At 48.7% G+C, this 24377-nt stretch overlaps 1 protein-coding gene across 1 annotated transcript; it reads left to right on the plus strand.

The window, feature by feature from the left end:
* Positions 1-8761: 8761 nt before the first annotated feature.
* On the plus strand, positions 8762-20713 carry LRRC55 (leucine rich repeat containing 55). Its single transcript, XM_059067997.2, has 3 exons — positions 8762-9045; positions 9971-11472; positions 16410-20713. The coding sequence occupies exons 2-3, from the start codon at positions 10752-10754 to the stop codon at positions 16643-16645; spliced, it is 957 nt and encodes a 318-aa protein (XP_058923980.2). The 5' UTR covers positions 8762-9045; positions 9971-10751; the 3' UTR covers positions 16646-20713.
* The last annotated feature ends 3664 nt before the right edge of the window (positions 20714-24377 follow it).

Consider the following 24377-nt stretch of genomic DNA (forward strand, 5'->3'; position numbering starts at 1 on the left):
AATGGAGTAAAACCATCTGTATGGGTTCATCGCTTTGCCCCTGTGATCTGTAAGGATTTAACACCCCATGCACGTTCCTGAGGTCCTGGGGCCAGACCTAGAAATCGGTCAAGCGGGAGATCCAGCATGTCTCATCCACGACCTGAAGAAGGGAGAATTAACTTCACATGCATACAGCGCTCAATAGCTTATGAAATGCTCTTAGCAACTCACTGAGGGAAGAAGTGCCTTTTTCCATTTCTACAGAGGGGTACCAAGGCTCCGAGGGCTTGGGAGGCCAACCCTCCCTCACACCACTGATAAGAAGCAGTCCAGGGATTTTGGCCCAGTTCTGCTGGCCCTAGATCTTGAACTTTGCCCTCTCCACCATCTGCCACATGGAGAGGTCACACGGCATCACGTCTACTCGACCACAAGTGGACTCCACGATCCCTTCCCCTTAACCGAGCAGGAGCCGCCCACGGCTGCTTTGTTCGGTGTGTGTTTCTCTAAAGGCAGCTCCACTGGTATAGTTAAGAAAACCCAACATGGTATGAAAACCACATCCCCGTGACAGGCACTGGAACACTGTTACTGACCAATCTCTCCCAGTCCCAGGCTTCTTACCTCCTCCAGGAATAGGCCTGGAGCAGACCCAGGAGAGAGGAGATATGCCTGGGAGGCGGTTCCCCCTCACAGCGACTCACCAAAAACATGAGCCTCTGTTCCACTTTATAGATGTCACCCTGTGTGCTAAGCAGGCCAGCCATCATCGCCAGCTCACAGAGAGGGAGGTTCAAAAAGGGCGGTGTGGCCTTGGGCTTTGGAAAGAGCATGACCAGGCCGAGTCCTGTCTCTGCCATTTACGAGCTCTGGGACTTTGGGCAGTTACTTAATTTCTTTGCTCCTTAACCCCCTTCCGTGGAGAAGAGGGGGCCATCATATTGCTGTTGCAGGTTATCTCAGGGATTTTAAACGATAGCATTTGGAAAGCCCTGAACACGAAATGAGTGTTTAATGAGTGATGGTCATCAGCTCTTCCACCCACCAGCTATGTTACCTGCAGCAAATGACCTAATTTATCTGGACATCAGGGTGTTTTCATCTGTAAAACTGTGATGTGAAAAAAAAAGAAAAGAAAAGGAAAGGAAACACCTCCCTCATAAGGCTGCCAGAAGAGCAAGGTAAGACCATCCATGTAAAGCCCTTCACCAAGTGCCTGGTACAAAGTAAGTGGTCAATAAATTTCAGTCATGCATTGCCGTACCCTGGGGCAGAGAACTGGAGAGTAACAGAGCTACAGCCGAGGTTTCCTGGCTGTCATCCAGCATCCCCTGGGCTGGGGTGAAAATGGCGATGAAAAAAAGAAATCAGCAATGGCGGCTTCACTGACGTGGGCAAGAATCAATGTTTCCAAATATGGCAGTTTTTTTCTATGCCTGAAACAAGAGACAGGTGGTGCACCTTTATCCAGGTGGACAGGTAAGACAGAGTAGAAGGCATAGGTCACAGAGGTGGGCATGACTTCGTTGCAGTTCCAGGGTATTTCCAGGCGAAACTTCTCTTGGTAAGACTCACCGAGAATCATCCTATAACTAGGTCTTACTTCCCAGAGCCTAGGAAGAGCACCCGCGGCTTTTCCCAATCCCTGCCTATAATCTCTTTCTCTTTCAACACTGCAGCTCTCCTCTTCCAGAGAATCCAGGGCAGGGTCTGGGCTCCCTCCCACCAACCTCTTCCCAGAATTCTAAAGGGTGCCTGGGAGAAGGCATCTGTCCTGAATGAATGGATCAGAGAGATAATTCAGAGTCAGCAGCTGGTTAACAGGAGCTGCTCCATGGTCTGGCTGTGGCGTCCAGCCCGCTAAGCGCATCTGGCCAATATCAGAATCACAAATGGAAGAGATCTTGGAAGGGCTCAGCCCCAGCAGACACTCACAAAGGAAGGAATATGTAGGGAACCAGACAGGCAGGGGTGATGCTCTTCAAAGTCAATGAGTTTATATTAACCATGTTTCTTTATGTTTCTCTACACAGCTAGAGAAGAGAGATGGGTAGGCTATCAAGCCAGAATCAAAGGAAATTTCCAAGTAGAACATTTTCTATAGCTAATGACCAGGATAGTGCCATCATGTGCTATATCAAATAAGTCGTAAACGACTAGGTACTTTGATCAGTTGTTACTGCAGAGCTGTTTTTAGATGCCCACTGTGTAGATCTCACTGCCCTCCTGATTCAGATTCAGAGGACTCAAGAAAAATAATGGCTTTCTTATTGTTGCCTCTCAGTTCATTAAAATCTGTATTTCATAGAATGAAACTAGTTATCTCACCTGAGAGTGCAAAGACTGTAAAAGCATCTAAGGAATAAAACGACACCAAATGTTAACAATAAATAGCTTGTAGAACACAAAAAGATTATTTAATAAAGCTGATATGTATAACTCAAAAACAAATAACCAACACCAATGAGCTTATAAAGGATGCCACCTTCCAGGTCACAGAAGGGACGCCTGAACAAATCTGCTAGCTAATGCACGGAGGTCTCCCCCACCACCCACATTAGCATAGAGCCCTGCTCTTACCTCCCTGGACCATCCTGTATCCTCCCTTTGAAGCACTTTGCATCTTTACAATTATTTAGTATCTTTTTTTCCCTACATCCCCCCACCTCCCCAAGCAGGGACCTTACCTGTTTTCTTGACTGCTGTATTCCAGTGCTTAGCATGTTTCCTGGTGCATAGTAGGGGCTCCATAAATATTTGATGGCCAACTTATGAGAAGATCTCTCTTCCTGAATGCCCTTAGGGAGGACTATAGGTTCGTGGCCACCTGCTTCCACAATCTCTTCCTCAGAGGCTACGTGGATGGAGAGGCCAAGCCGTCACCCTTCCCACCCATCAAGCCCAGGCTCTACCTCTTTTTAGCTCTGAAACCTTAGGCAAATTACTAACCGCTACCCCAGTACTCTGATTTGTTTTCTTTCACAGCGCTTATCATCACATGCCCTATTTTGTTTGTGTGTGTGTTTATTGTCTCCTCCAACCAGAAAGAGAACACCAGGGATCAAGGACTTTGCTTCGTTCACTGCTCAACAGGGACAGGCAATATACGTACAGTCAACATTTGAACCAACATCATGGACACTGACCAGTCAGAACGGGTGTTGGTCCCATGGGCTGTACAGGCGCCCGTCGCCTGTGTATCAAACCTGGCTGTACTCTAGTGCCTAGAACAGGGTCTGGAATGTAGTAGGTGCTCAATAAATATGTGTTAAATAAATGGGTGGATTGCAGTCACCCTGTCTGTGAAATAGGATATCTTAGCTACTCGACATATATGGGTTCCTTTCTGCCCTTGCGCCCGTCAGCTCTGGCCAACAAAGGAAGCAGCCAGTCTCTTTCCTCTGGTTCCCAGCCTCTCTCCCACCACAGCAAATGTGACCTCTCTCAACGATTGGTGATGTTCTCCATGGTATTTCTTTCTTTTTTTTTTTTTTTTGCGGAACTCGGGCCTCTCACTGTTGTGGCCTCTCCCGTTGCGGAGCACAGGCTCCGGACGCGCAGGCTCAGCGGCCATGGCTCACGGGCCCAGCCGCTCCGCGGCACGTGGGATCCTCCCGGACCGGGGCACGAACCCGCGCCCCCCGCATCGGCAGGCGGACTCTCAACCACTGAGCCACCAGGGAAGCCCCGTGGTATTTCTTTTATATGAATATGGTGTTTGCTTAGCACCCTCTGTTTCTGGGCATTCATATTATTTCCATTTTCTCCTTATCATAAATATTCCTGCTATGAATATTTTTGCATGAACTAATTCCTTACTAATTGTCAGATCAAAGAGACCAGCAATTTTCTAAGCAGGCCTGAGCCAACGCCCAGCGCCTGCAGGAAATGTTCACATATCTGGCTCCCCCATACTCAGCTCATGGGATTTTGCAAATGTATTTATTGCTACTCATGGAACGTATTATCACAAGATGGGGATTATTTTCATGCATTTAACTGCTAGCGAAACGGTGCCTTTTTCCACATCGTGTTCGTATTAGTCTTCTGTGCTGCAGAACAAATTACCACAATCTCAGTGGCTTAAAAGGACACTCGTGTATCACAAGTCCTGGCACAGCATAAATGTTCTCTCTGCCCGGGGTGTTTCTCGAGGCTGAAGTCAAGATGTTGGTCAGCTGAGTTTTCTGAAGCTGCAGGTCATCTTCTAAACTCATTGGCAGAATTCACGTCCTTGCCGTAGTACAACTGAGGTTCCCATTTTCTTGCTGGCTGTCGGCCTGGGGTCAATCTCAGCAACTAGAGGGCTCTTAGGTCCTTGCCATGAACCCCCTCCCCCATTTTTAGAGCTAGCAATGGAGAATATCCCTCAAGTAGCCATTCAGGAAGGGCCCAAGCCCTTTTAAGGGTTCACCTGATTAGGTAACACTAATCTGGATAATTTCCCTTTTGATTAACACAAAACCAACTGACTATCCCATCATATTCACAGATTCTGCTGAAACTCAAGGGAAGGGGGTGACATGAAGTTATATACCTGAGGGGTGGGAGTCTTGAGGGCTGTATTACTTACCTATGGCTGCTGTAACAAATTACCACCAACTTAGGAGCTTAAAACAACATACATTTACTATCTTTCTGGTCTGGAGGTCACAAGCCTAAAATGGGTCACCAGGGCTTGTGACCTCCAGACCAGAAAGGTAACAAATGTATGTTGTTTTAAGCTCCTAAGTTTGTGGTAATTTGTTACAGCAGCCATAGGTAATGAATTATATTTACAGCATCTCTAAATATATTTTGCATGAAAAATATACACATACATTGCATGGATTAGTTCAAATCACTTATGTCTAAAGTCTATTTTTCCACTGAGTTTCTTTCCTTTCTCTCTGACTTTTGTTTTATCGGGGTTTCTTGCTCTATGAAAACTTGTTGTCTCTCAATGTTGTGTATTTGACAAAAGCCATCTTGTCACTAATGACATTCTCCATTTCCTCAACACACAGAAAGATATCTTCTCTCCACAGCTTGAATAAATGTGCTGCTCTGTTCTCTTCCTAATTTTTTTTTTTTTTTTTTTTTTTTTTTGCGGTACGCGGGCCTCTCACTGTTGTGGCCTCTCCCGTTGCGGAGCACAGGCTCCGGACGCGCAGGCTCAGCGGCCACGGCCCACGGGCCCAGCAGCTCCGCGGCACGTGGGATCCTCCCGGACCGGGGCACGAACCCGCAACCCCTGCATCGGCAGGCGGATTCTCAACCACTGCGCCACCAGGGAAGCCCTCTTCCTAATTTGTGTTTCGTTATTGTTTCTTTGTTTCATTCTTTGGACGATTTGGAATTTTTTCAATGTATGAAACTGAAATATGGAGCTAAAAATCTCATAACACTTCTTACTCTGAGACTACTTTCAACATTGTGATTTTGGTCCACATTTTTATTTTCTATATTCTGATAGTGAGAAGCACTTTCTCAAAGTATAGTCATGCCCATGGTCATTTTCCAAAGCACAGATTTGAGTAATGCCACTAAATGATTTTCAGTTTGCAATATATTTTTTTTTGATTTTTTTTTTTAGTTACATAAATCCACCATCAGAATACTTTCAAGCATTTCCTGTCATCATCATCTTCTTTATTAATATCATCTTTGCCTTCCTGCCCATTTTTTTTTCCCTGCAGAATGCTTTCACTACCAGTTCATCAGATTCTGCTAACTACTTCATTAAAATATTATAATGTAGAAAGCAGAGTCACCTTTATTATCATTAAGCTTTCTCCGCAACTGGAGAGATTAGCTTTCTGTTTCTTCCTGTAACTTCATTCTACTAAGGTTTCACAATTTTCCCTGAACAAATTTCTAATGTGGTAGATTAAATTTATTCTCAAGTATTTAAAGGTTTGCTATCATTATTACGACGAATTTAACACGTATGTCAAGAAATCATAACAGTAATGAATATAATTGTTCAGTTCCCTTGTATCTACAACTCTTAGTTAGATTAATTTCTTTGTGTGTTCCCAGTAGAGTAAATCCTTGACATTCATGATTGAACAGTCATGGTTTCAATAACTTGCAAGAGACCCCGAAAGGCCATGATGTGTAATTAATTCATCATTTTACTGGGGTTCAAAATTGAATCACTCCTGCTGCAAGGTTGCTGTGTAGGAGAAAGTCATTTTGCTAAGGGGAGTAGCCAGCCACCCAGCATAAGAGAGACGCTGGATATTCTACACCCTTCGCCCTTCCCCCACCCTTTCCCTTGGAGTCACCACGAATGTTGGCACATTAAAGCTGAGAAATTGTGCAATAAATGAACTTGTTTCATATTGTTTAATTAGTGTTTCTCAAACTTATTTGAGAATCAATCAATTTTAATATCAAAATTATCCATTTTTCTCACGGCGCACAGTGTACCATGAGACACCAGTTTAGGGAATGATGGTTTAATACTTAACTTAGAGATGATTATGGGTAAAAAATCATTTAAAAGATAATTACCCCCGTTTGACTTCACTTTTACACAAGACATATGCTATCATGTTTTTGACTTGGGGTTTTCCCAAAGGCTTTGAGACTTATCTTGCCCAAGAATACCTTCAAATCGTTGGCAAGTGTGATACTTTCCTTCCTTCATTTCCCATTTTTGTGCCATTTGTTTTCCTTGCTGCATAACTATTTTAGCAATTTTACAGTCTGCCGTTTTATTTTGCTTTATTTGTTCATTAAACAAACACATCTGTAGTGCTTGCTGTATACTGTTCTAAGTGCTGTCCTAATAACGATTCATGTAACCTAAAATAACCCCATGAATTAGGTGCCATTCTAATTATTCCTGTTTTACAGCTCAGAAAACTAGTTTCAAATGGTGACAAGGCATTCTTGCCTAGATCCTATTTTTTAAGGAAACCCTCACAAATATTTTCCTTCAGTCATATTATCGGCTCTAATTATAAACATAAATATATTATGTAAAAGAAGAAAACATTCTTTTTTATTTGTTTTTAATGTGCCTTTAATCAACATTAAATATTGAAAGGTACCGATCACCTTTCTTAGCTTCCATTGAGATAATTCTGTTTTCTACCATTTTTCTGTCAGTGATAATAAGGTATTACGCTACCTTTGTTTTAGTTGTTTATAACAGGTCACTTGTTTCGATGTGTTACTGTGTTCTGTGGGTTAAGATTAAGATTTTATTTCTAAGCTCAAAAATGAATTGAATGACAATTCCCTTCTTTAGGGATGGAGGGTGATGCTAATCGTATTTTCCTGAGCCAACTCAATGTGTAAATATCAATGCAGCGGCTACCCTGCTACTCTGCAGTGGACACTGTAGAACGTGGAAGATTCCAGATGAGCTTAATATGAGAAAGAGCAGTGGAAAGGGATGTGGACCTTCTGCAGCCACACAGGAGAAAGGATCATGTTCGAGAAGACAGTGATTTTGAGAACTTTGTAAATGCCCCAAATCTGTACAACTGGACCCTTGTTTTCTATTATTCCATTCCGGTTTCCCCCAACGACCTAAGATATTACTGAAATAGAAGTGGCCCCAGATCAACTGAGTGAACACACAGGACTGACGTTAGCTCTGTATTTATTTATTTATGAGTTATAACCCTGATAAGGGCAGACCCTACATCCATCTTATGGCTGGCTAACTACCCACCATGTACCCAAGTGCCCGGCATACGGCGAGTGCTCAATAACTAATGATTGAAAGAAGAAACGAACCAGCTCTTTGACCAAACCAACTAGTCAAGCTGGTTTTTAAAATGCAGGGCGGCTAGAGACTTGTTCCATGGGTCACCAAGAAAAGAGGTTTTGCAAAGACTTCACCCTCATCTGAAGTCAGTCTGGCGTAGGAGGGAGCAGGAAGCTTAGAGAGATGGAAACAGGACAGCAGAGTCCCTGGGCCTGGAGAGAGAGTCAGAACCACAAGGTTTTTCTGGCAACTTTCACCCCCTGAGAGACAGATCTCTCTCTACAGCCCCAGGTACCCCGCCTGGAACTGGCAGTCGGCACTTTGCATCCCCAAAGCTCTCGGAGCTCATGGGGTCAGGACTTAAGGACAATTAAGGAACCCAGAAAAGTTCTCACCTCGTATAATTATCCCTGACAAGCCCTGAGCCAGTCTCATCACCTGGTACCTCGTGACCAAAATACATGTAGACCCAGGGAAACAGATGCTGTATATGCACTGAAGAGATAGATCCCATCAAGTGAGCAAACTTGTCTCATGCACTTCTCTTTTTTCTTTCCATCTTCATTCGTATCTTCATTGCCTGCCCCAGTTTCTCTCCCACTCTCGACTCAGTTCCTTTCTCCATTCCAAGCCCCCCGCCTCCTTTCCCATTTGGGTCTGATGCCCTTAAGCCTCCCTTCCTCCATCTCAGAGGCCGGATCCATGCTTTTGCCCCTACTCCAGTCTCTCCCTCTGGGCCCTTTTGCCCTCTCCCCCTGCCTGCCCTCCTGCCCCTGCCCCCGGCCTGGCCTGTCTACCCCCCTTGCCCCTTCTTCCCCTTTGTCCCATCACGAGGATCCTGCGGGTGTGGATTCTGTGACTGCTTCGTTCTCTTCTCTGGCATCTTGGTGGGGTCCATAGCCAGCTCTCCTGTTGCTCAGAGATGTGGAGGCAGTTGCTAAGAGACAGTGAAACGTCAGTACCTGGCCCTCGAGGAAAGAAAGGGAGCGAAAAAGGGAGAGAGGAGGGGAGAGAGGGAAGGAAGGGGGAGGGAGGGGAGGACCTGGCAGAGCCACATACCCCAGCAGTCTCAGCACTAGCTGAGTTTCGGGAAGAAGCATTCGGATTCTGTGAACTTTCTTCTAAGCATCCTCTCTCTGATTCCCCTTTTGAGCAAAAGAAAGGGAACGGCACGGGGACCGCAGGACGGGAAACCACAGAGGATGCTGCCCAGGGATCCCGGAGCCACGGAGGAGAGGCCGGGGGAGGGGACAAGCCTGTGAGGCAATGTCTCCTCCTGAAGCAGCGAGCGGGGATTCCAGGATGAGGGAGGGAGACCCGTGTCTGCTGCAGATTGATGGCTGTGTCCTTGGAACACAGTAAGTGGGCTCCTGCGGGCCTGTGGGAGTGCAGGGGGAGACCTTGGGGCTGAGGAAAATGAGTCTGCTTAAGGGGAGCTGGGGTGATTTCCCAGTGGGTGGGACTGAGGCTGGAAGCGGTGAGAAGAGAGGCAGTGCCGGACGAGGGGGTGAGGGGAGGACAAGTGAGGACAGCAAGTGGGCACAGGAGAAATGAGGGGCCACGGCCGACGCGGGGTGGGTGGCGAGCTGAGACACTGGGTGTGTCACCACGTTCAGCCTCTCTGCCTGACCCAGGGTGGGTGTGGGCTCCCACTGCGGGGCAGAGAGGAGAGCGGAGCGCTTGTGGAGAAGGATGCTGGGGTTAGGGGTGTGCACGGGGAGGGGGGGGGTGAAGGATGGTGGGGGCAGACTGGGAAGGAGGCTCTGCAGGTGTGCGTATGCAGAAGGAAGCGGGAGAGAAAGCTGGGGAGGGGTGAGCGCCGAGCAAAATATGGGGGAGTCACAGGAGAAGAGCAATGCTCGTGTGTGTGTGTGTGTGTGTGTGTGTGTGTGTGTGTGTGTGAGGGGCAGGGGGAGTTAGGAGTGCTGAGTGTGGAAAGGGGGTGTGCAAACGGCCAGTGCGTGTATGCATTTTCTCTTAGAGAGTTATTCGAAGGTGGGGTGTTTGGGGCTGATGCGGGTGGGGCTAGGAGAAGAAGCCAGTGCAACCAGCCCAAGCAAGACAGACACCTAGGAGGAGGATGGCTGCAGGTCGGGGTGGGAAGGTGAGTGGGTGACAACAGTAGGAGGGTCGGGTCTGTCCCCACACTTGAGAGACGGTAAGCAGAGAACTTTGTGGTTGGTGGCCAAGAAGGCGGCCAGGGGAGGCGGCCAGGACCCTAGGAGGACAGCAGGGAGGACAGGGCACTGGTTCGCTCTGCCTGAGTGCTTTCCTTGTTGACAGAGGGAATTCGGCTTCCGCCCACTGAACACGGAGCCCGGCTTGGGAAGTCCATCCCCTGAGCTCTCCTAGCTGACCCTCATCCTGCACCCCCGGGACACATGGCTCTTTCCCGCCGCAGTGGCCGGCAGTGGGGCTCCTCCCTTCCCTGGGGATTGCAGTAGACACTGAGGCTGAGCACTGAGGCTTTCAGAGGCCCATGGAGACCCCGTCCCCTCCGGGTTCCCTTCCCCAAACGCCCACTCCACGACCCTCTTGGACTCGAGCCCACTGGGCCACCAGTAGCAATGGCCTCTGAGATCTTGAATGCAGGAGATTCCAAAGCAGCCCTGGCCTCCTTCCTAACGGGTCCCAGACTTGGGACAGGGCTTAAGGGTTTTCAGACATTCCAGGACCTTTAAGAGGCACCTTTCCTGTCCTCCACTCTCCCTCCCACCTCTCCGACATAGTCCAGGGAGGCGCACCCAGCAGTCATGGGTGAGAGGGACACAAAAGACCTGCAGGGACCTTTCCCCAACCTGCTGGCAGCTGGTCCAGCCCCATCCTCGCGGCATTCCTTTCTCAAGCTTTGATCATCTTTTCAGACCCTGGGGGAACCTCAGCTGGGTGTATGACGCCCTAGGCTCCAAAGGGGACTTCCTGTGGCGCTCACACAGGGAGTCCTCTGGTGCTCAGAGGCTCCTGGGAAAGGCTGGAGCCACGATACCATGTGCTGCCAAGCCCCACCTGCCAGGGCTCTGGCCCCTGATGCAGCTGCCTTTCTGAGCCACTGACTCTCGATTGCATGGACACAGCCCCAGCCCCGATGGGCTCCCTTCAGCCCCGCTCTTGCCAGCAGCCTAAGATGGGTGACGCCTGGTCCCAGCTGCCCTGGCCTGGGCCCCCCCGCCCCACCATGCTGCTGGTCTCCCTCATCTTGGCCGCAGGGGTGACGCCGGCGGATGCCGGCACCAGCTGCCCGGTCCTTTGCACGTGCCATAACCGGGTGGTGGATTGCAGCGGCCAGCGGCTCTTCTCCGTGCCCCCGGACCTGCCCATGGACACTCGTAACCTCAGCCTGGCCCACAACCGCATCGCCGCCGTGCCGCCGGGCTACCTCACGTGCTACGTGGAGCTCCGGGTGCTGGATTTGCGCAACAACTCCTTGGTCGAACTGCCCGCGGGCCTCTTCCTGCACGCCAAGCGCCTAGCACACCTGGACCTGAGCTACAACAACCTCAGCCACGTGCCGGCCGACATGTTCCAAGCCGCCCACGGCCTCGTGCACATCGACCTGAGCCACAACCCGGGGCTGCGGAGGGTGCACCCGCGGGCCTTCCAGGGCCTGGCGCAGCTTCGGGACCTGGACCTCAGCTACGGGGGCCTGGCCTTCCTCAGCCTCGAGGCTCTCGAGGGCCTGCCGGGGCTGGTGACCTTGCAGATCGGCGGCAACCCCTGGGTGTGCGGCTGCACCATGGAGCCCCTGCTGAAGTGGCTGCGGAACCGCATCCAGCGCTGCACGGCGGGTAAGGGAGGGAGCCCGGCCCCGCGGACAGCAAAGGCTCCGCGGGAGAGGGAGGGACTTAGAGACCCTACGCGCCTGCTGAGGGCCGGACCCGGGCTCGCCTCCTCGCGCACGGGTCTCGCACTGCCCAAGTCTTTGCCGAGTCCTCGCTGGGCGTGCCCGGTGCGGGGGACCCGGCATTAATGAAACAGACGCCACCCTCGCCCCTGTGGCCCTGATGACCAAATGAGGCAGACGGAGAGCAAACACGTAAGAACAGCTCACTAATCGTAGACAGTGTTTATTGAGCGTCCACCGTGACCTTCTAACTTGGCAGGTGTTATCTCATTGGACCCCACTCTTATTACCCCCATTTTACAGGTGAAGACACTGAGGTTTAGAACAATGAAAAGACTTGGCCAGAGTCACTCATTTAGAAAGTGGCAGAGCTGTGGATAAAACCCAGGTTTATTTGACTTCTAAGCTCTGTTCTACTCTACCAGATCGCTTTCTAAGTGCGCTAAGTGCTAGAAGAAGTAGAAAAGGCTCACCGCATTTATTTTAGTATTTACTATCTGCCAGGCCCTATTCTAAATATATGGCATGTTTTAGTCCATCTCATCCTCACAAGAACCCTAGTGAGACACCACACACACACACACACACACACACACAGACACACACACAGAGACAGAGACACACACACCACACACACACACACAGACAGAGACACACACACCACACACAGACACACACCACACACAGAGACACACACCACACACAGACACACACCACACACACACACGCAGAGACAGAGACACACACACACACACCACACACACAGAGACAGAGACACACACAGACACACACCACACACACCACACACACAGAGACAGAGATACACACACACACCACACACACACACACACACCCCACACACACAGAGACACACACACCACACACACACACACACAGAGACACACACACCACACACACACACACCACACACACAGAGACAGAGACACACACACACCACACACACACACACACACCCCACACACAGAGAGACACACACACCACACACACACACACCACACACACAGACACACACACAGAGACAGAGACACACACACACACCACACACAGACACACACACACCACACACACACAGAGACACACACACACCACACACAGACACACACACCACACACAGACACACACCACACACACACACGCAGAGACAGAGACACACACACCCCACACACAGAGAGAGACACACACACACACACACACACACACCGAGACACACACACACACACACACACACACACACCGAGACACACACACACACACACACACAAACACACCGAGACACACACACACACACACACACCGAGACACACACACACACACACACACACACACACACACGAGGAAACCAAGGCACAGAGAGGCTCAGTAACTTGCCCAACATCCTACAGCCATGAAGGCTGGGAGTCAGGATTCGAAGGCTGGCCGCCAGGCTGCCCCCGGCTGCCTCCTGACGAGTCAGGCTCTAGGCTAACAGCAGCGGCAGGACTTCAGTTCTGGGCTGGCCTAAGCGCCTCGGTAGAATTCTGCAAGGTCTGGGCATGGAGTGTAGATCTGAGAAGAGAAACTCTTATGTGGCTATTTAACGCGCCAGCCTCTACTGGGAGTGGACTGGGGGCTGAAGGAGCCTGAATGCCACAGGCTCAATGAGGCTGCAGGCGGGCAGTGTTGAGCTGTGGTCCCCAGTCACCGGCTCTCCTGTGCGGCAGGCAGCACAGAACCTCTGCAGCAGGACTAGCTGCGGGGCTCCTCCCAGGGGCCTGCCCAGAGCCCGAGCCCAGAGCGAGCTCAGAAGCAGCGGCGCTGAATGAGGTGGGAGGCAGAGGAGCACTGAGTGGGGAGCCAGCCCAGGATCAAAATAGTGTGCGGGGGGCTGTGGGTCACGATTCCAGTGTTCCCACAGAACTGCGGGAGGAAGTTCTCTGGGAGCAAAATAGCTGGGGACTGAGATGGGCTGAGGGGAGGGCGCACGAGGCGGAGGCTGGCTGCAACCCCTGCAGGCTGCACCTCCTCCCCTCCCTCTTGTGCACCAAGGACAGGAAGGGCCCACAGGGTTCCTCCACACACAGGGGCCGCTCCTCTTCTGGGATCTCGGAGGTCCCTGCTGCCCCCTCGTAAGAAGCACAGGCTCCCAGTGAGCAGGAGAGGGGCCCGAGATCCCATCAGTGAAGGCTCACGTCTGTACAGATGAGGGACCCAAGTTCCAGAGAGGGAAAGTGACTGGCCACAGGCCACAGCTAGAGACGCAGCCTCCCTGTTCCTCCACAGAACACACTCTGCACCATGACACGCTCTCCAGGATATTTCGTCTTGGGGGCAAAGAACTTGCCAGTCTAGGTAGGACTAGGGGACACTCTTCCATTTGTCTTTTTCTGCTTCTTCCTCCCTTTTTCTTCATGGCATTCCCATTACTCTCCCTATCTTTTGGACAAATCCCAACACAGAGGAACATAGGGAGACCTTGGGATATAAATCAGCTTCTAGACTGGTCCCTTGAATTACCAGAGGGTTTCGTCAGCCCCCGGGCTCCCATCCTGCCCTCCTGCAGGCTCTGTCAATTGCCCTCAGGGCCCCCACATCCCCCAGCCTCGCAATGCATCACCACCACCCCATTCTTTCACTCAGTAGACTTTGGGATTCAGTCTCTTCTGGTTCTGGATGTTCAACTCCAGGTGCCATCTTGTCCTGGCTGGAGTCTGGTGTACTATGCCTACCGCCTACGGAGACCCTCAGCCTGGGGTTTGGGGAAGGTCGTATCCTCCCTCTGAACCTGACTCTCCATTTCTAAGGAGAATCATGCTCATCCATTTCTCAAAAGAGTCAGTCCAAGTCCATCATTTTATTCCTTTCCCTCAAAGACTGCAGAATGAATAAACACCATTTATGCACCACATAATTTAAAAAGCTCCTTCACATTGACTTTCTTAGACGATTGAGACTACATTATCCCCTTGTTACGCTTCCCATTTCTTCATAAAAAGCAAGCACGCAAGAAAGACTTGCCCAAGGAGAGAGTTGGATTAATATTTATCCACTGAACGAAGGAGTGGCTGGCTGCTGGAAAGCCGGTGCCTGGTACTGCAAGGCAGAACTGCTATCTGCCTTCCGTCCTCCCTTCCAAGGCAGAGAAAGATGCAGCCATGGACAACCGCCGTGCATTTGTACCAGTGACCCTGGAAGGATGGGCTGGGGCCATCAGTGATGGAGAGAACAGCAATCCCACTGAAGGAGAAGCCCCTCCTGTAGAAGTCTGTGCACAGAATATGACCCCACTGATCTGTCCAGAAAGACCAACCTAGGATGACAATAAAAACACGCACCTATGTGGTACTTACTGTGTACCAAGAATATATCACTTATGTATGTAAATTCATAGAATCCTCCCTACAATCCTATGACGTAGTTACTTTTATTATCCTTATTTGACAGATAAAGAAACCACAGCACAGAGGTGTTAAATAACTTAGTCATAGGGCTTCCCGGTGGCGCAGTGGTTGAGAGTCCGCCTGCCGATGCAGGGGACACGGGTTCGTGCCCCGGTCCGGGAAGATCCCACATGCCGCGGAGCGGCTGGGCCCGTGAGCCATGGCCGCTGAGCCTGTGCGTCCGGAGCCTGTGCTCCACAGCAGGAGAGGCCGCACCAGTGAGAGGCCCGCGTAGCACAAAAAAATAATAAATAAATAAATAAAAATAACTTAGGCATAATCATATAGCTAGGGAGGGATAGAGAGGGGATTTGAACCCAGGCCAATAGCTCCAGAGCCCATACTCTTAACCCTACACTCTGTGTATCTGGAAAAGCCATAAGGGGTAGTAGAAAGACTCAATGCTTTGGAGTTGGACAGAGTCATTCATTCACATATTCAATTAACAAAGCTTAATTGAGCATTTAATGGCAGGCCTCTGTTCTAATGCAAAGGATACTACAGGAAGACCTTACATTCAAAAGGAGAAAACAGGGACTACACAAACTGTGAGACAGTGATAAATACAATCTGGGAAAAAAATAAGCAACGTAGGTAAGAGAGAGAAGGCCCAGAGAAAGGTGAAGTGGGGTTGCTATTTTATATAGACTCCTAAAGGAAGGCCTCACTGAGAAGTTGATATTCGAGCAAAGTCCCAGAGGAGGTGAGGGCCCGAGCTGTGCAGAGATCCAGGGGAGAAGCACCCTCACGAGGGGACAAATGCAAAGGCTCCCCCTCCCCACGCTGAAAGGGGACATGCTCGGGGTGACGGAAGAATGACCAGGAGGTGTGCGTGGCTGGAGCAGAGTAAACCAGGAAGGGAGCGGAAGGGATGAGGAGGTTCTAGGAAGGAGAAGAAGCCAGGGGAAGGCTTCAAGCAGAGAGTGACATGGCAGGACTTCAGCTTTAAAAGGGTCACTCAGCCAGCTGTGTCGAGGTGGATTAAGGGCAGAAGCCTAGAAACCAGTCGGGAGGCTATTGTAAGAGATTACGATGATGATGAAATGCCACAGAGGTCCCAGATTTGCCTTAGCGGGGGCTACGGGACTTTAGGCAAAGTTACTAAAGTCTCTGAGCAGTGATCTCCACCTCTATAAAAACAGATATAAGGCTCAAGAGGGAGGGGATAAGAGGACCTATGTACGCATATGGCTGATTCTCTTCGTTGTGCAACAGGAACTAACACAGTATTGTGAAGCAATTATCCTCCAATAAAGATGTATTTAAAAAAATTTAGAAAAACAATACTTGCCTTGAGGGTTGTTGAGGGCACTAAAGAAGGTGAGTGAAACTTTTGGCACCTGCAAGAAACTTCATAAAAACTCAGCTTCTCCCGGGAGGGGCAGGGGCTCCCTCCTCCTGCTCTCCCCTCAGCCACTCACCCTCCCTGGCTTCTGTGTTGCAGATTCTCAGCTGGCTGAGTGCCGGGGCCCCCCGGAAGTCGAGGGCGCCCCACTCTTCTCCCTGACCGAGGAGAGCTTCAAGGCCTGCCACTTGACCCTGACCCTGGATGATTACCTCTTCATCGCCTTCGTGGGTTTCGTGGTCTCCATCGCATCCGTGGCCACCAACTTCCTCCTGGGCATCACGGCCAACTGCTGCCACCGCTGGAGCAAGGCCAGCGAAGAGGAGGAGATTTGACCCGGGTACCTGGTGCCCCTCCACGCCTCCCGCCATCACTGCCGCTGACCACCGGGCACCCTCCCTGGTTGCCCGCTCTGGCTCTGCCCTGGCCAGAGCGGGCGGCAAGGTCAGGAAACTACCTTTATGTGAGCTTCTACGGTGGGCCAGACACTGCTAGGAAGTGGGACCGACCTAGACCTTGCCCCTCGAGGCGCTTACCTCTGATAGAGGAGAGAGAATCGAAAACTCTTCCCTTTAAGACCTTTTATCAGCACACTGAGTACCTAGTTATGGAAGCCCAGAGGAGGGGTCGTCAACCGTGTCTAGAAAAGTCCAAGAGAATTACAAGAATGGAGGTGATTTTTGATGACCCAGGTGAACTGGGTCATCAAAAACTTGTCTGCTTTGTCCATAGACAAAGAAGGGCAGATATAAGCCAACGACAGAGGCCGGAGTATGCATGGTGTGTTGAGAACAGCGAACTCTCCCTGTGACTTCAATGTACAGCGTGGAAGTGACACAGGACCAAAACTTTCCCCCTGACACCCAACCTGTCGGCTCTCGGCGTTACCCGTCACCGCCTCTGAGGGCAAAACCACCTCCGTGCCAGCCCCCTGAGCCTCCTCCTACCAGCAGCTGCCAGGGGAGACCACCTCCTGTTGACTGCCCTCCCCCCATCCTCTGTGGGCAACTGTAGCATGCTGGCGAGGTCCAGGTAGCTAACTGAGGTAGGACACCTTCAGTGCTCTTTCTTTCTCCTACCCCTGTCTCCTGCCTCTCACTCGAGCGTGGGCTGATTCAGAGGCGGGAAGCAGGAGGCCTGGCACCCTGGGACTCCGAATCTTGTGACTGTTCTGGCCGCGGTGCTCACGCCAAGGGACCTCGGCAGGGCAGAGGGCACCGTGGGCTGCAGCCCTGTAGCGTGATACCCGGGGCTGAAGGAGGAGAAGGCCACCACAGTCGTAACCATCAGAGGATTTGCTCCTCCTTCTAAGCAACTCACCCCCACTTCAGCCTAAGGGTGAGAGCGCTGTTAACTACCCAGCACTTGCTGGTGTCGGGCACTGTGATAAGGTCCCTCCGGAGACCATTCCCTTGAGTGCACACGGCAATCTCTTGAGGTGAGCGTTGGCGTCCCCATTTTACAGATGAAGAAATTAAGGCTCAGAGAGGTTAAGTCACGTGCTACTTACCGAGCAAAGTAAAATCTGTGCTCCTCCTACTACCCCATTCAAGTCGGGGAACATCACGGTCCCCTCTAACGTTATCGACGTTCAAACGCCAACTTGACGAAGCCCCCAGAAAGGACCAGGCACTTTAAAATCTGTTGAGTCATTTATTTCAATTCTCCGAGCAACACTGCCTAGCGAGTTCTATGATGCCCATTTTACAGATGAATTCATTGTAGAGAGCTGAGTACCTTACCCGACATTATCTGGATAGACTCTAGAAGGAAGGTGATAGGTAGCTCCATTCAGGGAACCATGTCTAAGCAGTCAAGAATCAAGTAATTTCATGTGCAAAGCACAATTATCCTCCTCCTCCTCCTCATCATCTTCATCGTCAGTTTCATCATCTTCATCATTATCTTCCCCGTATTTGTTCAGCCCCGGACGGTTTGTGCAGTACTTCGGCGTCATTCTCCTTGACTTTTCATGACCTCGTGTGGGAGACAAGCCCATCATTACTCCTATTTTACAGATGGAGCAATAGAGATTCAAGACTGGGTGTGACTTGCTTACACAGGAGGGTTGCGACTCAGCTCCATCTCGTTTCTCTTTCCAGTGTTTTCCCAGGTGCTTGAGGAAGAAAATGCCTGGGAGGGCTGGGTAGCGGGTCCCTGGGATTCACAGCCATGAAGGTCGTAGTAGATCAGCTAAATAAAGGGCAGTAAAATCAGATGCCCTGCAGATGTAGATGTGCTCAGGGCACATCAGCCCCTGAAACAGAGAAGCAGCACAGATAACGTCTGAATAGGAGACACCTGCCTTGCAACGTGTAAGTAACACATTAAGACTGGCGGCCACGGTGGCAGTCATGCAAGAAATAAGAGCTCTGGAAAACAGGAGAGGAAGCTGCGTTCCTCCATCCTACTTGAGCCCTGCTGTGCCGTTTTGCAAGAGATACAAAGGAAGCAGGAAAGCAGTGGGATGAGAGCCTCTGCAGGATAGGGGAAGACTTTAAGACCCAGTCTGATATGTTGGCAAGGCTGGCCAAAATGAGAATTAAAACGAGGACATTCTACCTTGCCTTCAGCTCCAGCAAGCTTGCAGCACCCATCCTCCTGGCACATCATCTTCCAAGAAGTCTTCCCCTTACTCATGCTTCCCTGAGCTAGTCAACCAAAAGAGTGCCCGAAACTTTGCTAGACCTGGGGTACTTGAATCTTGTCTCCTCTGCATCTCACTTACAACACCTGGGTCCGAACCCCGCTCCCGTGAGAACGGGAGAACTGTGCCCACTGTCTTCTTCAGCTGTGTCCAGGGACGGGCGGGCCAGGGCCGCTCTCTCCATGAGTCAAGCTGACAGCCTAAAGTATTTGAGGAAGAACTTCTAGAAATAATAGTCCTGACACAAACAGTTAAACCTCCCACAGAGGGACACCATATACATCTAATCATAATCTCTTAGAGACTCTGGTTTGCTGAAATATAGTTAACATATTTTAAGACATGTGCTTTTTTTTGCATAGAACTAGACCAAACGAGCTAGCCCTTGAGATCAAATGTCCACTCTAATAATACTGTTTAGTTCCCATTAATGGCAAACCTTTCTGGGTAGGATACAGGCTTTTAAAGAACAGATGCTTCTCCAGCTACTAGAAGATCCCCAGTTAACTAACCCACAATGTAGAAAGCATTTAACTTCCCTACCGCCAAGGAATTCGTGCTTCTCCCCTGCCTGCCACCACCACCGTCTCGTGCAGGCAATCAGAAGCAAACTTCTAGTGGTATGCTTCTAGGGATAATCTAGCAGTCCTGGTTGGAACTCTTCCCACAACCCTACTGACCGAGAAGCCATGAGGTTGCCCCTACAAGGCTTCATTAGGTTTTTTTCCAGACTGGTTAACACGTAAGCCTTGAGGTATCTCTGAGTCCATGTGTCTGTTCATGAGGTTCTGTGGATGTTGGGTGTCTACTGATATGAGGCCAATCTCTCTGGAGCCTGAGTTCAGTTCTCTGACATGGTCTACCCACAGCTGTCTGTTTACTGTATCACTTACTACACTAAAATGGAATCCCGTTAGGGTTGGGGTAGGAATAGCTGCTCAGAAAATATATGAGAGACAAGTATGTAGCGGAGGCAGCCTAATGACAGCCTGATTGCTTCTCTACCTCTCAGAGATCTGTCCTCATCACAGAAGATTTTTTTCATGCCGGGCCTGAGGATAGCAAAGTTTAGGTAACCAACGGGGCTAAGATGGTCAAGGTCTGGACCAAGAAAATTGTTCTTTAGAAAAGGCCCCACATCTGTACACAGCACTCTGGACAAGTTGCCTCTGGTCACCCTATGACAAACCCTCATCTGTATCTCCATTCCTGCAGGGATTCCCAGGAAACCCCGCAGAAATAGGTCCTCTGAGTTGCCATAGAGTTTACTGGCTCCTTTCAAGGAACTTGGTGTGCGGAATTTGAACAGAACAAGACAGCTACTTCTCCATCAGGGAAGACCTAGAGCCCCCATTTTTCCCTAGAGGTGTCTTTGTTTATATCACTCTGACATCCTTTCCAGCTCTAGAAGAGTAAAAAGAGACACCTTTGTCCACTCCTCAAAAGAACATCTTCCCAAAGCTAGAGAAATTCATCTGCTCTCCCCACTCCAGAAGGAGGCAAAAGGGAAGTGAAGGAGGAATTTGCAAGGTCCTTTGCAAATCACCGTCGTGTTTGCCACAGTACTGGGTGGAGAGTTCCGGATGCAGAGAGCTCTCGATTGCGGAGTGCTGTTGTCTGGGGGCGGGAGGGCTAGGGCAGGGCGGGGAAAGGGAAGATGCCAACCTTTGTATGGAGATGATTTTATAACCATACACTTTTGTAACTGTGAAGAATTTTTCATAAATGTACATTAATAAAAAAGAGCGTACAGTTTAACAAATTTTCTAAAGAGTTGTGAAGAGGAGGAAGGTGGAGGGAGGCAGAAAAAGAAAGAGCGAGAGAAAGGAACTAGGCGGAATCAAGAGAATGTGTGCCAAGATATACACACAAAGGGCCTATGGGGAGGGTGTAGATGGGAATAATTAGGAGATGTGCCAGCCATGGAAGGGCATGTGTGGGAGTAGAAGGAACATCACAGAAGCATATTTCTACCAGGCAAAAAAGAATACACTTGCGTCTGTATGCACACACCCCTATGTGTAGGCATATTTTGGTGTCTGAAATTACACAAAGAGGAGAGCATATGTCTTATACATGTTGGTGTTTGCAGCTTGGGTCATCTGTAAAACATGCCAAGGCAAGTGGGTGTGCCTGTCTAGTTAGCATCACTAGGGAGTGTGTGCTAGGGAGATGGTCCATGCCAGCCGCATGGGCATAAGGACCCTCGATCAGGCATACAGGTAAACCAGGCATCTAAATGCATGTTGTAGGATGGATGAGGTCATCACTGGTGTAGGTTCAGTCTCTGTTCTCACAGGTTAATTTTTTAAAAAGGAAGGAATTCTAAACTTCCTGAGTCTTGCAAGGGTTGCCTACACATCATTAGAAATGAGATGGTTGGACAGTGTACCTTGGGAACAGAGGCAGAAAAAGAAGGAGCAAAATCTACTTCTTGGTGTATGTTGGCAGCCATGGTTATCCCGGTACTCTAAGAGGAAGTGGCTCTAAGCAGGAAGTGGTCCCTTCCACCAATGCATATTTTAACCTCCCTCTATTCCTCCCGCTCCAATTGCCACAGAGTACAAATACTGCACTCACAGAGTGACTCAGAACACTCAGATAGAAAGACAAAGAATGTGCACAACAATAACCAGTGTTTTCTGGAGTCGTCTGGCGAGGGGCAAAAACTTTCTCTTAAAATTAAGGACTTAAGAGAGCCTATACTGAACAAGTGCAAAATCAAAAATGAGGGTCATGAAATGAGCAGATATCTCACGGAAGTCCAGACCTTGTCTATCTCATTCAGCTATCTATCCCTAGTGCCATGCATATACCTAGCAACTTATGATTATGATGATAATGATAATGATAATGATGAAGCATTTATTGAGCATGTCATATGACCAGATACTGTGCTGAGCAAAATGCATGAATTAATTTACTTAATTCTCACAACAACCCAGGACACGTACTCATTATACCCATTTCCAGATGAGGGAACTGAGGCTCAGACAGGTCACACAGCCAGTAAGTAGTAGTTCTGGATGTAGACACTCAATAATACCTGGGGACTACCTGACTTCAGGGGACAAGAATAATATGAGACATTAAGAAAATCCAGTCTCAATCAGAAGTCAGCTTTTAGTCACAAAGACCCTCTATAATTACTTGGTGAAAAAAAAAAATTGGAAGGGGGTAGGTGAAAACAATACATATCCTGTATGTTTCATTCTGTATAACTTTGATTACTACATTGATCAAGATAGGCTAATTGTGATAACAGGTGATACCCAAATCTCAATGGAATAAAGCCATGTTTACTGGGTTATTTAACATAATAAAGGCTTATTGCCTGCTCCTGTCACATGCCAATGCATGTCAAAAGCTCTGCTCCACATGGTTATTCAGGGACCCTTGATCCCTGCCATCCATGAAGCCACAGAGCCTTGCACTGCATTCTCTGCAGTGTGGAGAATCTCAAGGGAGATTTGGTGGGGGGCAAAGCTGGAGGTATTGTACATAAATTCCAGCCATATTTCACTGGCCAGAACTCAGAGCCTTGGCTCCATTTAATTTCAAGGGACTAGACTACTATGTACCTTGAAAGCAAAGGAAACAGGGTTTGGCAAACCCCACCAAGTGTCTAACACCATCTGCTCCACTCATCAGCAAATACCTGTTTCAGTCTTCCTCCCACATTTATCTTATCCTGTCACCACATCCAGCTCACAGCTCAAGATTGCCAGTGACGCAGTATTTTCTCCATTAGGTCTCCTTGTGGTCCAGTGACCTATGAACTAAAAAGGAAATTCACCACCCACCCACTGTACACATACCCAGTACACAGTAGTGGCACAGGGACAGAGTAACAGCAAATTAAAACCCTTGTTTGTAAAGAAAGGGGGGGAAAAAGAAAACTTACAGCAGTCGTGGTCCATAGCAATTCTGAAATCCTGATGGAAGAGCGTTATGAAGGTCTCAGATCAAGTTCCTTTATTAGACCCTGATTCTGCTTCCTGGTAAGAAGTCTTTTGTGGGTTGTTCTCTATAGCATCTGACTCTTCCTTCTTGGAGGATCTCCCTTTTCCATTATTCATCCTGGCCATATCTAAAGTGGGTATTGGGGACCATGCACTCTTTGGAGGTTGTCCATCTTCTACAACCAGCCTCCTGCTGGTGCAAGTATGTTGGCCTGAAATTTGTTTTAGGTCTCAATAGTCAATAGCTTTTCGAATCCAGGTTCATGGTTTCTTAGCAATTCACCTCCCTTAAAAACTTGATTCTTAGCAATTCACCTCCCTTAAAAACTTGATAAGACTTTTGTTCTATTTGCTTCCACTAAGTTCCATGTTTCAGTACAAACACAAAGTTCTTTCCTAAAAGGTGTTTTCAAGCCTACCTTGTTTTCTTGCTTTCTCTTCCCAGGTGCCTTCTTTCTCAATGGCAACCTTGCAATTATCTGAAACAATAAGATGAGAAGTCACATTCTTATTCTTATTTGTTTCCACTTGGCTAAGTTGCTTTAACTGAAAATTTTTAATAGGCCTTTTTGCTCAAAGCCCTTTTCTGTTTTATCTCTTGTGATGTAGGTCTAAAAACAGTCGGATTTTCCAATTTTTTAATGCTCAACATTTTTTTTACTTCCTCTCTGTTCCTTTTTGTTTCTACTTTCAAGCTGCTCTAAAACTAGTTAAAACATTAGGAAATGAATTTGGATCAATTTGGGCTGAGACCAAAAATGTTTGAAGCACGTAAACAGTAATGCAACATGAACTTTGTAAAGGAAATGAACCTCCTTGTGGAAAATGATCTTTGTGATGAAAGGTAAAGAAACAGGAAAAAAAAAAATACTACCAAGTTAAGAGTTAGTGCATGGCATTCAGATTTCAGAATGTCTAGCAGAAATCACTACTGCAGGGATAGGTTTGCCATTGGAGGGATAAGAGAGGTTGATGGGAAAGAGTCAGTGCCCATGGATGGTGACTAAGAGGCGATCTGAGGAGAAAATATTGGCTCTATTGTGTCTCTGGTCCTTATCCCCAACCCACTCACCATGGAGAGCAGAGATGATAGAAAGAGAAAAACACCACTAAGAGAGGGTTATGATAAAAATAATACTATAGTGTTCCCCCCAGCTTTACACTTAGCTCATGTAATCATTTGGGAGTACGTTGCATGAAGCTCTAGAAAATATATACTAATGTAGCTGATTTTTTACAAAACTGAGGATGCTCCTCCTATAGCTGAGCCAGTATTCAAAAGAGATCTCTATGCATGTAAATTAAAAGCTAAAGCTACGGGAATGGTTCATACAGGAAGTTAGAGTCCCATATAAAGGAGCAGTTTATGACTTCACTCATTCAAAATTCCATGTGATATAGGCATGTTTCAAATGCTGGGTTATGACAGTGAGAAGATAAAGTCTCTGCCCCTCGGTG

The sequence above is a fragment of the Kogia breviceps genome, chromosome 7 (assembly GCF_026419965.1).
Source record: "Kogia breviceps isolate mKogBre1 chromosome 7, mKogBre1 haplotype 1, whole genome shotgun sequence".
Taxonomy (NCBI): Eukaryota; Metazoa; Chordata; class Mammalia; order Artiodactyla; family Physeteridae; genus Kogia; species Kogia breviceps.